This window comes from Pieris brassicae, chromosome Z (genome assembly GCF_905147105.1).
Source record: "Pieris brassicae chromosome Z, ilPieBrab1.1, whole genome shotgun sequence".
Taxonomy (NCBI): domain Eukaryota; kingdom Metazoa; phylum Arthropoda; class Insecta; order Lepidoptera; family Pieridae; genus Pieris; species Pieris brassicae.
In genome coordinates this window covers 11,215,711-11,232,353 of record NC_059680.1, presented here as the reverse complement: position 1 = coordinate 11,232,353, position 16,643 = coordinate 11,215,711, and the positions used below count along the sequence as shown (strand labels likewise).

Sequence of the window (16,643 nt, the reverse complement as noted above, 5' to 3'; positions counted from 1 at the left end):
AAAGGTGTAGAATTCTAAGATTAATTGCTGATCAAAATAAACAGCTCGTCCAGCTCTTGAACAAGCCGAAAACACCGTTTTCGCTCTAAAATCATTGCAATTATAAATATAAAATTTTGATACGCTGTAAAATGTCACACACTTGAACAATAGAACTCATGAGTTATTTATATAAAAATAACACAGATTTTACCTTTTTGTGATTTACAAATTGTGTTTATTTGTATTAAATTTTACATGGGTTTAAACTGTCATCTCTATGTTGTTCAATAATATATACAAGCAATTATTCTAATAGACCTAATCATCATACCTGAAAATTTCGTGTACTACTGATTACATTTTCGTTTAAGAAGATAGTATTAAGAAAAACCGTGGTGCTACATTGTCTTGATAGGTTTATACATATGCAGCGTCAGGCCCCGACATTGTAAAGATAACAAACACAAAGTTTACTCCCAATCACTTGATTTATTCCAATTCTAAATTCAGTCTCTTAATTCAATACGATTTTAATAAATAAATTCAACAGGTAAAGATTTCAAATGCTACTCAGTAGTTACGTAACGTGTGCACCGGGCAATGGTCGATGAACGACTCTCTGAGTTGTTTTTTTTTTGAAGAAGGAATCTCGCTGTTGGCCTTAAGGGCCTTTACAGCTCAGCTCGGGATGTTTTGGCGACCGTAGCTCGGCCAGAATGGCGTTTTATCCCGCGGCTAGCGCAAGGGCGTCTCCTGTGAGACTCGAACCTCGGCTTGGGCCGTCGCGGGGCGGTCAATCGCCTGAAGGGCAGGACGGAAGCTCACTGGAGTGAGCGAAGTGCGAAGTAAAGGTCCTCGCCTTCCCCGGTGAAGGCGGTTTTTTACCCTAATCTGTGATTGGCTATTTTTATTATTTTTGGCCGAGCGGGCGGCTTTTAATTTATCGTTTGCTACGGTAATTGGATCATCCGGATCCGTTAGTATGTGTCGGGGCCTCCTACGAGCCTTTTTTGTCGGGAAGTGGTCTCTGAGTTGTGCGCGCGCGCTGCTTTATATAGGTTCTGTAGTGGGAATCGAGTGACACATCGTACGATCGTTCGACTAATCGCCCGTTGTTGTTGAGTTGCACGTTGTTTTACAAAACATTGATAGTGGCGCCGTCATATATTTATTATATTTTTTCTTAATATCAAGGACAGCTTTCTGTTCCATTCCATTCAACGTATAAGCATTCCATTCAACGTATAAGCAAATGTTAAGGCCGATTAAACGTGGGATAAGCGAATGATCAATCTACCCCCACTGTATCAAATAAAAAGACGTAGAGCAATATTTCGCTGTTTTTGCCACGTTCACAAAGATTATATGGAATATTCTACGAACGCTTTAGTGTAAACGGTACTAGAGCATGCGAACAGCTGCTTAAAGCGTTCTTGCGTGTTCGGACGTGCTCGCTCCCCGGAGCGGTCTTTTCAAAGTATACTTGTGTTCGATATCATCGATTCATATATGGATTGGTCTCAATAAAATGCTTATTTATGGTACAACCTTATGGAAGTTTGAAGTACCAGATGTCTGTGGTATTTACACATTATAATCCTTCGCTGCATTAACTTTGTCACCCACGTCACGTCATGTCTGCCTTCTTTTCTTTTGAGTTTTTAAGACAGAATAATAAATGCAGCACTTTCAATTATAACATTGCTGCCTTTATGACCAACATAAAGAAGCATTACTAACCACAGAATTGACACGACTGAGCAATGAGCATTCGTTCAGATTATCTAAATGTCTATTGTGCAACAATTCTAGTTCTTGGTTCTCATTCTTGATTGCTGATATTTTGGTGTTTACGCTAAGAACGATCTTTCGTTAACACTTAAAGATAAAAAATGCTCTTGTTCCAGCGCTAGCTCTACGTTCGTTTGGTTTAAACGCTCCTTTAGATGCGGACATAGAAAAGTTAATTGGTGCAGACGTTATTAAAATCTCAGAGTTGAGCACTTACACGTATTTATGCAGCTGAACCATGAACCAAACCATGGAAATGTATCTCCCTTGATTTAATCATTAAGGGGCCGTTCAAGTAATACATAAGCAGATTTAGTGCAATTTATCCCCCCCTCCTCCTCCTTTGTCAGAAAAAGTAATCAAATCTCTCAAAAATAATAGTAGGAATCCTTGAAAATACATTTAGTTTTCAAACATAAACACTGTGTGGGTGATATGCGTAATAAAGTCAATAATTACTGTTGACATAATCACCAAATAAGAAAATCATAGACTTTTGAGGAATTGTTAACGTAATCGTCTAGATTTCTGCTTCTGTTTGCGATGTCATCTAAAGCATCAGTTACCTTGTAGATGTCTCGTTTCTGACTACCACTCGTGAAAGACTACAGATGATGTCCACTCAATTAGAACACGTCCGTCTTTCGTTTTACATTCTCACTTCCCTTATATTATTTATTTGAAAGGCACACTAAAATATATAACAGATGATATAGAGAAAATCTTACAATAAACCCAGTACATTCATACATCAATGTACATGACTTATACAGAGACAAATTACAAAATTATGAAAACACAGTATAACATAAAATAAATTACTATTATTTTATGCCAGAATAATAGCTTGTCTTCGCTCGCAAACATGAAGACTCGCATCTCGTCAAAGCCCCGTCCATATCAGATAATTTAATAATCCACCAGTATTGACGCTTTTAATATATGAAACATGTTCCTTTAACGATATTAGGTTGCCAAAGCAACCTCGCGTCAAAGTACTTTAAGTCCCATAGAGCGAATATATTTAATGCAATAATATCATTGTGAATCCGTTACGTCAAAAGTCTCAATAACGCTTTGATGCTTAAATTTACAGAGAATAATCCTGTATATGCATTATAAATGTACCACAAAGACATCTGACAAAATTATGCTGTTAGCAAAGAAAAATATTCTTTGAAATGAAAATCTGTAAAGACTTGCTTCATAATAATAATGCATTAAAATATGCTATTCGCATTTTGCTGAATAATTTAGTCTCATTATAATCCATTTGCCAATTACAATATGCAACACAGAAGTGGCAATAGGCGGGGCATATAGCAACATAAAAGACCAGGGGGAAGAAGGAAAAGATGGCGCCCCAAAAAAAGGTGGATAGAAGAAAATTATAGAAGCGGTAACGGGCGAATGGAGAATGAAAGCCAAGGATAGAGTCAGCTGGAAAAAGCTGGACGACGCCTTTACCCGCGAAGGAGTTCCGATCGACAGTACTGAATTTAGCTAAGATATAGGATATATAGGATAACTGGATAAACGAAATAATGTATAAAATCTAAGCTGTATATTATCTATTTTGTCATGATTGGAAATTAAACGGGCTTTATTATTATTTAATTACATATGGAGGTAAGATTTAGGTAGTATGGCTGGCTCTATAGTGAACATAAAAGAATCGTTTCAAAATCGAGTGATTAAAAACTTAAATAATTATATTAAGCAAGCGTTTTAACGTAGCTCATTAAGTGCCGCTAGAACTATTAAAGTACGTCGTTAAATTAAAGTAAGGAAATATAATATATAATAACTAAAGGAAAATACTAAAGTTCAAGATGCCAGAACTTTTAGAAGCTACTATTGGAGTTATGCCTAGTGTTTGCCTAGTGGCATTTAACGCTTGAATGGTGAAGGAAAACATCGCGAATCGGCTTGCTTAGAAACAAGTATGAGGCCCAGAACTAAAAAGGTTGTAGAGCCAATGGTTTTTTTATATTTATTTGCTCAAATATGTATATCTTCATTACCCAAATCGTTCAAGCATTTCACGACTTTCCGAAACAAATGAACAGCAATTAATGTATATTATTTTCGAAACAATTCGACCTAGGGTCTCTCAAGAAAAGAGCGTACCAATTCTTAAATGGCTGGCAACGCACTGCCTTTGGCTTTGAGAGTGTCCATGGGCGTATTACTTAATATCAGGTGAGCCTCCTGCCATTTACCTCCTGATCTATTTAAATAACATATATCTATATCAATAACATGTCTTATCATAGTTGCACCGTCTCAATTTTTCCACACTATAAGCGACCGACGTCTGCAACATTGTGCGGTAAACTTTCATTCATCTGAAATATACTCAAAGAAAGCTCATTCAAATTGCTCTTCCATACAAAAGCCAATTTCGTTCAAAACATGTGACATTTTCATAATCAAGTAAGCTAGTATGGACTCGCCTCGAATCGCCTTTGATTCCAGATTATTGGAAATTTCTAGACCAGCTAGAAAATGCTTTGAAAATTCTAAAGAATTAATTAACCTTACGAGTCGAATGAAAAAACGTTCGGAATTCAAAAAGAATTGTTTTCCAAACCAGTTAGATAGCTCTTTATTTGTCTTTAATTTATTATTTAATTATTTATAATTAGTAAAGTTTTTATTTTTGATTATAAAAAAAAACTTATGTGTATATGCTTCGGCTTCGGTGCTAAACGTTTTATTATTAGTATGGTTTTGTGTGTATACATTTATTAATTGTTTCTGCAAATAGAAAAATATCATGAGAAAACATGTTTAAGACACAAAAAACCGTTCCATTTAATTATGATTGGTTACCACTGTCACACTTTACGGCAGTGTGGGGCACACGCCCCACAAGGGAGCAATTTGATTGTTAAGGGGGTTATTCCAAAATGTATTAAAATTATTTCCGCTTACATTGTTTTTTGAAAATTTATTTACTGTGTTTCGTTAACAAAATCTAGTGATTTCTTCCTAAAACCTATCATTTATTTCATTTATTATTTATAGTGAACAATTTTTTAATAGTAAAATTTATGTATGTTACGTAGGAGCGTAAGAATTTTTGAAAGACTAAGGTGTGCCTTGGCTCTAAAAACTTTGGGAAAAACTGCATTAAAGTAAAAAAGGAGCCATACATACACAAATCTCGAAATATCAGAAAAGATCAGAAAAATTAAATTTACTCCCATAAAGTATCAATAACCCCTACAATTTGTCAGACACCGGAATAATCCCAAAACATTTACATGAAGCTATCAAATCGATAGAACTCACGAACGTCCATTTTTAGCATCCTTCAAGAAGCGGTAATTCGGCAATAATATCGCGCAAATTTCTACACGATAAAAAAAACATCACTTGGCTTAGGCTCGATCGAATCGAATCGAGACTATTCACCAATCACAATCGATTGAACTGCGCGAATGATTTTTGTATATATTCTCACTCCCACGATACTGAAACACTTCTTCATGATGAGTTAAAATTATAATTCCTGAAATAAAATGCTAATTGTACATTTTATTATAATATATAGTTTTCATTATATGACTCCGGAAGATTTTAATGCAATATTATTTGTATTTATAGCCGATTGTGTATATTTAAATTTTGACTCCCATAGAACAATGGTATCCCTTGTATAGAAGCGCAATATGAATACAAAAATCTTCGCATTAATATTTGTTAATGTGGTATAGGAATAGTTGAACTGTGGTCATCAGAACATTAGGGCTGCCCTTTTTTAATACATTTATACCATGGACTACAATCAGTCATGCATACAATCAGGCATACAATCATGGAATCAAACAGGAGTACAATCTTTAGGACTCACATCTTAAAATCTGTTTTGTGACGATGTTTGGCTCTAAAACATATCTCACGATGTGAAGTTAAGAACAATCCATTGGTGCATAGAAGTGATTCGAACGCACGACCACAGTACACGTATCCAGTATCAGTTTAGCTTATTTTTTGTTCCTGTTTAATTTCTTCTTTATAACATTATGTAATATGTATTTTTGCACTTCTTGCCTACCTTATGTAGTCTAGTAGTTGCCTGGAAGAGATCGCTTGAAAGCGATAGGCCGCCAGTTGCCCTCCTTTTCATTTAATTATGTTCAATTTTTATATTGTAATGTAACGAAGTGTTAATAAATAAATAAATACACGTTCAAACCACTAGGCTGACATTGTAAGTATACTTTATTCAACAAAGACGTAAACGACAAATGCGACTTCAATACAAGAAGTTCCTTTGGGAATTGTGTACCGCCGTATCGCGGGCTACTCGATTCCATATTACATAAATGTATAATCGTTTGAACTTGTGTTACTTGCTAGAAGAAAATAATATAAATGTTGCTTAGTTCGTAGGTTGGCTTGATAATAATGAAAAAAATCTGCAAAATTATTTTTTTAATAACATCCGAAAATTAAGCAATATTAAATAAATATATATTGATATTTATTTCCAACACACAAATATACTGTATTTATAATAGTTTTAACCATAGTAATGACATTAATTAATAATTTATAAAAAGAAAATTGAAACAAATTTTAAAAGACATGGAATGGAATGGAACAAAACCATATTCGGGGCCTAGAGGAGAGTTCCATGTAGATGGGAACGGACCAGCGTGTCTGACCAGGTTGCATCCTATAGCACCCGGCCCATCTTCCATGAAATCAAACTCATGCCGTCCGGTATCTTGCCATCGTCTCTTGCAATACCAGCCAAGTAGACTTTTCACTTTGACGTTTGTTTTGGACGTGCCAACCCTAGATTTACCACATTATCAGTGTGGCTATTGACTGACAATGAAACTCAGTCATTAAAATGTATGGTTGTTATTTATATTCAGAACTGATACAGCCATAAAACGCATATGGTATGGGGCTTAATATTAGAAATGATATTTGAATTTATAATGATCTACTATGTGCAAAATAATATGTTACACGCGTTGTAAATATATATAGTAAGTACCCAAATCTTGCCTTATTTAATCCAGGAGGGTAAAGATAGGTTCTTAAGACCAAATAATTGCAAGGGACCGATAAAAGATGGACCGTCGAAGCCACCCGCTTTGGCGACCTCAAGAAAAATATACGTGGAAGCTAAGAACAGATTCAAATGGAAAGTTCAGGAGAAGGCCTTTACCAGAGAAGTCCATCCGGGAGAACACGAAGAAACGGAAATAATAATGACTAACGTCGATTAAAAGTTAAATAAGAAGTATTTAATGAAGAGCGATTCGAATCGTCGACGACCAATCACTTTCCGTGCGGCTTGATCTCTTGGCGTTGCGTAGAGATGTTGGCTCTCTCTCTGTATCTTCTACCGCATTTACCATGGGGAGTGTTCAGAAGAGTTGTTCGGTCTAATACCCACAGCTGAGTTTCATTATCGGACGTCTAGGCAAAATACAAAATACCATCCGTATCACCTCGACGTCCGTCGTTCCACAACTGAGCGTTTCCTATTCTTGAAAAACCGGCAAAGCACTTGCGAGCCTAAACTGTATGAAATTCAAAAAATCAAAATACAAAATCATTTATTCATTTAGGTAACACTTGTACACTTATGTACGTCAAAATAAGAAATGTATATGAAATGCTTCTAATATTACATTTACTGCCAGTTTTCAAATCAAGGACGTAGAACATAGAGAAGAACTGGACAAAGAACGCTCCGGCACAATTTTTAATCGTCAAGTTTGTTGTTTTACACAAAGTTTATTAGCAGCCATTAGACCATGTTCCACATGACATCTTAAGGTTTTAATTTAATAATAATATTTATTATAATAATAATTATAAAGTGGTTTTATTATTATTATTAAGACCTAATAATAAGGCACACATTTGCTTAACAGGTAGATGATATGTAATTAATATTAAACTAAAGAATGTTGAATTTTAAGTTCATAAAAAAATATTGTAGATACGTATTAATTATAGGGAATTATTCTGCTTCCTGATGTTAAGTGATTGTTATTTTATTACTATGAGATTTGAGTCAATATATCATGTTGTTGTTTCAGTTAGTTGTAGTACATTATCCTTTGAAACTAAAAACTTGCCGATTTAAAGTGGCGAAGTTCTTCCTGTTCTTCTCGCTCGCTCCACGCGCCGCTGGTTACTGTTGGCTATGGTTTGTACAAACAACTACTGTGTTAATAGTTCTCTGACTGTTCACTTTAATGATGATTGGAACAATTTGGTCCTCATGAGCAACATATGCTGTGAATAGCTTCAGTAGAGCTTTTGGAAAGCACTACCCAGAGTTCGTAATTAGTTTGAGTGGATGAGCATCGACCTCAAGCCATTGAGATAGTATACCTGAACGGTTTATACGCAAACATACATGTTGACGTATTATGTTACGGCCTGTGACATAAAGGGAATAAGGGACACAATGACGTCTGTTTCATTGATTATATCTTTAAGTATTAAATTTAATTATTACCTAAAACAGTAGTGGCAATGGATTGGGCATATGCACAGATAAGATATGGGCTTTAAAGACAACTATGGAAAGGACCAAGGGGACGAGAAGAAGAGGGCACGTAATAAAAGGCGGATATAGAAGCGAATGGAAAAGCTGGAGGAGGCCCTTACCCGTGAAGGGGTTTCAATCAATGGAAGGAATCAATGGAAAGGTGTTAGACTATTAAGTAACAAGAGAAAAAAATGTATATAACAAATCTAAACGTTTATTAGTAATCATTACAATCAAATAAACAATTTTGGTATCGCAATACAGCGAGGAAATGCTACCAGCGCTAAAGGTAGTCTGCCGCTATGACCAAAGTTTTTATTTTCTTTTTATTAATTTATTTTAAATCTAAACTGTATATACAACATTTGTAATGTAAACGGACTTTAATGTTATTTTTTTTCCATAATAACAGCCTCCATTAGACGAACAATGATTATTTTAGGATATTTAGAATCCTTTAAACACATAAATATATGCAAAATTCTAATAATGTATATCGTCAATCATTGTAGATACAATATAGTAAATCTCCAATGATCGTGGTCCTGTGTTTGAGGTAATATAATAAGTACAGTAATTATGAGGTCGTAAGAAAGATAAATTCTTAAGGTAGAGGTGAGAAAAAGCAGCAACCCAAAACATGAACACTTAAAAATTTATATAAAATGTCTGCATTTTATCGCCACGTTTTCATGAACGCGCTTAGAAGTGATAGTTTCCGTAAAAAAAATGCAGTTTAGAAAAGATTTTAATATCATTATAGCGCTTAGCTATTTTATTTTTTCATTATGTATATGTAGATTTTTTTGTATTTATCAAATATATATTTGATTCGAGAAATGTATTAACATAGTGCTAATATTCTGCCAAAAGCCACAGGCATTACCTTATAATTAATTACAATAGCTCAGAGTTGACTGCTTTAATTGCTTCTGGTCGTGATTATTCGACAAAAGCTAATTGTTATAGTCAAGTTAATGAATAGATTAGTTTCGTAATTAATAGTGGCATTGTCCGATTTCAACAGAAGCTTCCATGTTTGATTTGAATATATTGCCAACAATAATCAGTACGCGGACCGACTACACAATGCATTTACATATATGATATTGAAAATGTATTAATGCAAAAGTTACAAGCAGCAATGGATAATATTAAATATGCAAATTTTCTATCGATGTTAAGCATTTGTAAACCCACTTATATTAGACTCGAACCGCTTGGACTTAAAATAAAATAGGTTCGTCAATCTATCAATGAGCTGTTAGCAAACTTATCTTATACTGTCTCTATATTTCATATTTTTCCTTCGTTATATTTTATAAGCAAGCAGGTGATAAACTGGCTGACTATGTAATTGTAATTGACAATATGACAATATGGAATTGTAATTTGATAATGAACACGAAAAAATTGTAAAATGGCGCAATATCGAAAGAAGTTTTTAAAATAATTCACTTCCGTTCCAAATTTAAAATTATTAGAAAGTGGAAAAAGAGAAAAGTTTTTATGTAACATTATTTATGGACAGATTACTTACTCTAGTCTTTTATCTATCCGTTATTTATATACATATAATATATTAGTAGAGATACATTTTATTAGGGGTTAAAATAAATTGACGCCCAGTTTTTTGTCTATTTCAATTAGTTTCTCTATTTTAGCGCAATTAAATAAAATTATTTACAGCTGTTTTTCCACTTTACTGCACTCAAATATCTATGAATAGATAGGTCGACTAGCTATTGGTCAAAGAAACGACATTTGGTGTCGTTTGTCCCAGGGCAGAGCCAGGGCACCAGCTGAATCCTGGACTGGACAGCCTGGCACTAAAGAATGCCGCCGGCAGCAGGCCCGCGACCCGATCACGATCACTGGCATCCCACTGGCTGTCGTTGGTCCTAAGCAAGATACGATCTGTAGGACTGTTATGATAGCAAAGCAGCGAGATGATTGTGACTAACAATGCCTGGCAGATGCAAATGTCTGTGACCCAAAATATATGTAGTTTACCTTCACCTAATTTCATATTCAAGCGGTTAAACAGGTTTAAATCAATGCCTGCCTTCATGAGGCCCTTAAAGTATTAAGAATCGTTTAGGGCTGCCATTTAATATTTTTCTTACAATCGCTTTAACTTTTGGCTTCACATACCCGATACTAGCTAGTATGAGGCGTATATACTATGAAATACCCTATGCCAAATCGAGGTAAATACAGGATACAGGCATTTATTTCACTTTAATTTCGTAGGATTTTTATTTTATTTTATCACGTTCCGCGCAAATTGTAGTAGTTGAGGCGTCTGTGGCGTATAATTTCTATAATTTGCATTTCAGTCATTTAAAGCTTATCCAACGCTTTAATTCTTAATTATAAAGCGAGAAATTCTCGGAGAACTTTTCATACGTCTGGTACTATGGGATTTTTCTGAACTTATTTTTACTATTGTGACTTTAGGATTAAACCTGGCATATGGGAGTCATAGTTCGGGCTCTCTCATATTCTCGTTTCCGAATCTCATTTGTAGTCAAGTAAGTGTAAGTTTGATTGTAAGTATAAATTAGTGTTGCATGTAATTTTCAAGGTATTAATAGAGAAACGTGAATGTCTTAGTGTAACAACTGAACAAATAGAAAACTAATTTTTTTTTTGTTACATACATAAAATGAAGATACAAATTATAAAATATTTTGGATGCTTCTGAATAAACGATAAACTCCACAACTATCGGACGGGTAATTGTATAATATATATATATATATATATATATATATATATATATATATATAACATACTATTTTGTAAACTGCGACTAAAATATAACGATCACTTTTGTCAATCTAATAGTCAAGTAGATGATCAACTTCTGTGTCTGACACACACAGTCGTCTTTTTGGGTCTACGGCAAGCCGGTTTCCTCACGATGTTTTCCTTCACCGTTCGAGCGAATGTTAAATTCGTACAGACAGAAAGTTCATCGGGAATGAACCAACGGCCTCAGGAGAGTCGCACGCTGAAGCACTAGGCCAACATTGTTCTTTTTACCGATAGAAAGCCACGTTATTTGTAAAATAAAAATACTTTTCGTGGTAGTCGGATTCGTTAAGTTGAAGTTGAAATTAAGTTGAAGAAAAAACGGTCGAACGCTAACAGATCGAGTTTTTGATAGAAGTCGCAGAGCTTGATAATGCCTACAAAAAAGTCGTCGAACTTTGAAATTACACAAAAAACCAGTTCTCCCCCGCGTTTATGTGTTCGGGATAAACTCAAAAACAGCACTAATAGTCTAAGTCTAAGTTTTCTCTAATATGTAGACAAAGTCAATGTCAAAAATCATTTATTCATATAGGTAACACAATGTACACTTATGAACGTCTAAAAAAAGAAATATACATGCTTCTAATTTTACATTTACTGCCAGTTCTCAAATCAAGGGCGTAGAACTGAAGAGAAGAACTGGCAATAAACTCTCCGCCACTATTTTTAATCGCAACGTTTTTTGTTTTACACAACGTCTGTAAGGAGCTGCAACCATTACATCATGTGCCACATGACATCTTAAGTAATAAATAATAATAAAATAAATTAAAAACAAAGATTTGTGTCAGATTGTCAAAGATGCTCTATCAGCAGGAGGCATAGTGAAATAGGAATTTCACCATGTGTCGCGTGAGAACAACACGCAAATACATAGTCGAAATAACTAACATCACCACATACACGAATTCAAGTACGACCACTCACCCACCACAAGTAGCTCCCGTTCACGAGTATCACGCATGGCCATCGGCCGTCGGCCCCCTCGCCATATACGAATGGACGCCGCCACAAATGTGAATTTGGCTTCATAAGAAAATAATAACAAATTTACGAAGAAGATTGTGTTGATGTTTCCGGGTTCCCAAAGATTTCCCGAAGTCGAGTCGGATTGTATGAAATAATATTAATTATATTCATCTAACTATTATTGGGTATATTATAGCGCTACGCTTTGATCTCTATTCCTTATAGCAGACTCACAGAAATGTTGTCTACTGTATTATAAAGTAAGTCTTGAAATTCAAGATTTCATTGGAAATTCAACAAATAAACGTAAAGCTATTATACGGGAAGTTCATAGCTTTAATATCAGTTGTAATCTCCACTTTGACAGAAAGCAGCTGTCGCCTCAAATATGGAATTGCGGTGAATATAGCATTGTCTTAAAGTATGCTTTTAACGGATATTTGAATATTCTAGGAAATGCATTCGTTATTATATGAAGATCATCATACAAAACTATTGGCGCTACAACCTTTTAGGTCTGGGTCTCAGATTTCTGTATCTGATACGTGATCATTTGTTTTTTATGGGCAGCCTTCGGTGCTTGACACATGTCGAAGTATTCCTTCACTGTACACAGAAGTCTCTAACAGGATGCATAGCCCGGGTTCAGAAATAAGGCCTCAGTGGTGAGAGTCGCAACCTCAACGCGCTAGGCACCTGGCCTTTATTTATCAATTGTAGGAATGTTTGGAAAATAATTGGTGAGTTTTTTTTAATGCCCACTGCATACTTGGGGCCAAGGTACTAGACCGTACTGATCATTCTTCATTCTGACAGTAGATGGACTAACCAACTATCGTGTCTGTGAAGTGAGCAGAGCACTCACCAGCAGAGCATAAAAAAATAGGGTTTTAGTAGCATACACAATAGTTATATTATACCTGATAGTTTTTAGAAAGAGTTTTGGACGTTTAATTCTAGATTTTTTTTAAATCATAAAATGTTCTACTATCAGCCTACCGTACAATTAATTATTTTACGAACTAGCGAACTGTGGAATCGACTCCCGGAGGGGGTCCTGTGAGATACAACTTCCAATTGTTTAAAAGAACATACTCCTCCGTCAAAGGCAACGCTACCACTAAAATGGACGTCCATGACTACCTCTTTTGGGCGTACCGTTTGCCGTTTTCGTTAGTCTTCCTATCCTAATGGATAGGAATCTTCTTATCTTAATAAACTCCGTGTATATTAAGCCAGAGTGTGGATCCATATGTTCTTCGATTGGGCATTACAAGCGTTGCCTCAAGCTTAGTTGGTAGTGACGATTCCAAACTACTAAATGATTTACGTGAAATGGGTTTTAAGATCAATTTTTCCTTTTCACATGACAATAAAGTGTTTTTACGCTGTGATTAAACAGAAATATAACTATGTTTTTATATAACAGGGGGAAAACGGGCAGGAGGCGCACCTGATGTTAAGTGATCCACCCATGTACACTGCCAGAAGCACTGTGTTGCCGGCCTTTTAATTTATGCTACTCATTTACTCACACATGTGTCAAATTCTCACAAGATTTAGTCCAACTTATTCTGCCCACGCACGGTTTCTAAACATAAGACTCCATTTAATATCAGTTCAACGAAACTATAAAAGCCTACACAAATTTTACGAGTTTAGAAATAGTTCGATTTAGTTATAATTCCATTATTTTCTTGAAATAACCGCGACCCAAAAGTACAAATGTTCAAATTGGAACAGTAGAGACTATTTCTTTACTATTTTCTTTGAAGATATGTAATATGTGCTTTGGTTGGTACAAAGATGTTTTTATTATTATGTTTTATCCATTCTGCATAAATTGAAAAGACAGCGGAGGAGTGGAACTTCTTGCCCCATTCAATCTTTCCTTAAGGAACATTGGTTCATTCAAGCCGCGCCTATAGGCACCTCCTAGATAGGAGTCCGATAAGCCGTATCTTATTTAACTTTAGGTGCTTTTGTGGCCGAACTGGAAAGACCCCGTTCTACCATATATATATTGATTTGATGTGTGCATGCTATGTGAAGAAAAGATGATGTAGGTACGTAAATAGAAATATGGCCAGATTAATTTTATTAAACAGATTGTTGGTTTCGCTACAATTCATTTTATGTTATTGACCTACTAGGGAATATCTACTAAACGCTATGAACTGCATACACAAACGGTCTGTCGGTAAACTATTATAACTGATTTAAAATCTCTCTGTAAAAATCTACTTACGAGAACTGTTCACTTTTCAATCCACATATAAACATTATTTACATAACATTTTGTGTGCTTTTTGTACGTAATAATAATACTTTTTATTATAATTTTCATGTGAAATAAATAAAATGTATTTTTATTTTATACATGAGTATATTAATCACACATGAAATAATAAGTATTAGGTACTTAATAACAACGTCATCGGCTGTTACGACTTTTTTTTTACGACTAAATATGAGTAGTATCTTCGATGTTGTTATAATAGATTTTTACTGTATTTGTAATTAGCGTAACGGAACATTATTTGCTGCGAATTTATCTATATGCAATATTCCGCTAGATTTTTACAAGATTTACTTTAAGATATTCTATATTTTATTTTGTTTCAGAGATGTTCGCTTTAACAACATCTACGACCTCGCACCAGGAGTGTTCAGCCACCTCCACCGGCTCCGCTCCTTGCTTCTCAATGACAACCGACTCACCGCCATACGATCTGGGGCCTTTCATGGGCTCCGACGGGTGAAGTACCTGTATTTGTACCGGAACCGAATCAACCATATAGACTCCGATGTCTTTCAAGGAATGATTCATCTGGAACAGCTGTATGTATTTATTCTGTAATTATGCAAATTATCATTTCCTGATTTCGTATGTAAAAAAGTAAATCAGTGGCGCTACAACCTTTGTAGTTCAGGCATCAGCAGATTTCTGTTGATTGGTTTCTGTTTCATAGAAATTTGTCAATCTAATAGGCAAGTAGGCGATCAGCCTCCTGTGCCTGACACACGTCAATAACTTTTTGGGTCTAAGGCAGGCCGGTGTCCTCACGATATTTTGAAAGAAATATTCCGGGGTTCGAACCTACGACCCCAGGGTAGAGCGCACGCTGAAGCCACTAGGCCAGCACTGACCTTCCACTGTTTTAATACTGTTGTTATATTGGGTGTACTTGTATTAATCTATATATCAGACGCGTGTGACAAAATTGAATGCAAATAGCTATGGACCAATAACTAGAATTCCAACTCCAGCTCATTGAGCGTAAAAGCATTGTTTTCAACCATCGTCCTTAAGCTTTATAGTTCATCGCAACGCCCAGATCACGTAATTATGTGTTCAAAGTCCTAATAATAAACCGATTCGTTGTATTTAGTATTACAAAACAATGTCGTCGCAATCAACATATGCGTCATTTTTAGCGCTAAGTGACGACTTGAGAAAAGGAAACAACAAAACAACAATTAAAGATAATTTCTAAACTTCTACACTCACAAATTTAATAGGATAAAATCTAAATAATAATGAACCAATCTATGAGTGTTACGTTTTAAAAAATAAATTAAAATTCCACCATTTGTGCTATTCGGGTTAGTCATAAGGATCAAATCTCTCTGGGAAGTATAGAATAAAGTATAAATGTTAAACTAATTCAAACAATCCAAAACATATTCACGTTAGTAATTTATACGCTTATATTACTCCGAGTTCTCAAATCAATGCCGTAGAACGGAAGAACAGGCAAGAAACCGGCACTCCTTTTAATCCCCAAATATTTAATTTTACAAAACATTTGTAAAGATCTCTTACCAATAGTCCTTGTCCCAGATTATATGGAATGAATCATAATAAACATTACGTGTCTACATCTGTTTAGATCATATTCATTGTATGTGGTCAGTCTCTGTATCAGTATCTTAATGTGTAAATAAATCTCAATATATTATAAAATATATATTTTATAATCTTAAAACAAAGTCGGAGTTTTCGAATACGTATAACTTAAGAACGGCTGTTCCGATTTGATGTTTTTGATTTGTTGTGTTTGTCTGTGTCCCCAATAGCATTAAAGACTAGGATTACTTATCGAGTATTGAAATTGTCAAACATTTAACCCCATCGATAAATCCTCAAATCAATGAACGTGAACATGACGTATTTCTTGAGAATATTATTTATTTCTAACATAACATATAATACAGTATGTATATATATATTCTTAATGTGTTAATTTAAAAAAAATATTTTGTTTTGTTTTCATCGTAGTACTTTCATAAAATCATAAATTAAGTTCAGCTAATCTCTCTCTAACACGACATTCATTGACTGTTGGGCGGTACAAAGTTTGCTGGGTCAGCCAGTATATATTAAAATTTACTGAATGCATACATAAATAAAGTATATAGCCGAGCGACAAGCTCGAATAGATCAAGATTATCTCTACTGTACAGAATTACCAAGTATGTGTACGTATTGTCATTCGCTTTTATATAAAAGACGCAGCAAGGATATGAATGGAAATTGAAATGAATA

At 34.8% G+C, this 16,643-nt stretch overlaps 1 protein-coding gene across 1 annotated transcript in view; it reads left to right on the top strand.

Moving 5' to 3' along the window:
• The window catches only part of LOC123718472 (peroxidasin), a 29,333-nt gene that overhangs the window by 7,085 nt on the left and 5,605 nt on the right, over positions 1–16,643 (top strand). Inside the window, exon 2 of the mRNA XM_045674989.1 lies at positions 14,720–14,935. Coding sequence (XP_045530945.1) covers positions 14,720–14,935 — 216 coding nt within the window. The remainder of the gene's footprint in view (positions 1–14,719; positions 14,936–16,643) is intronic.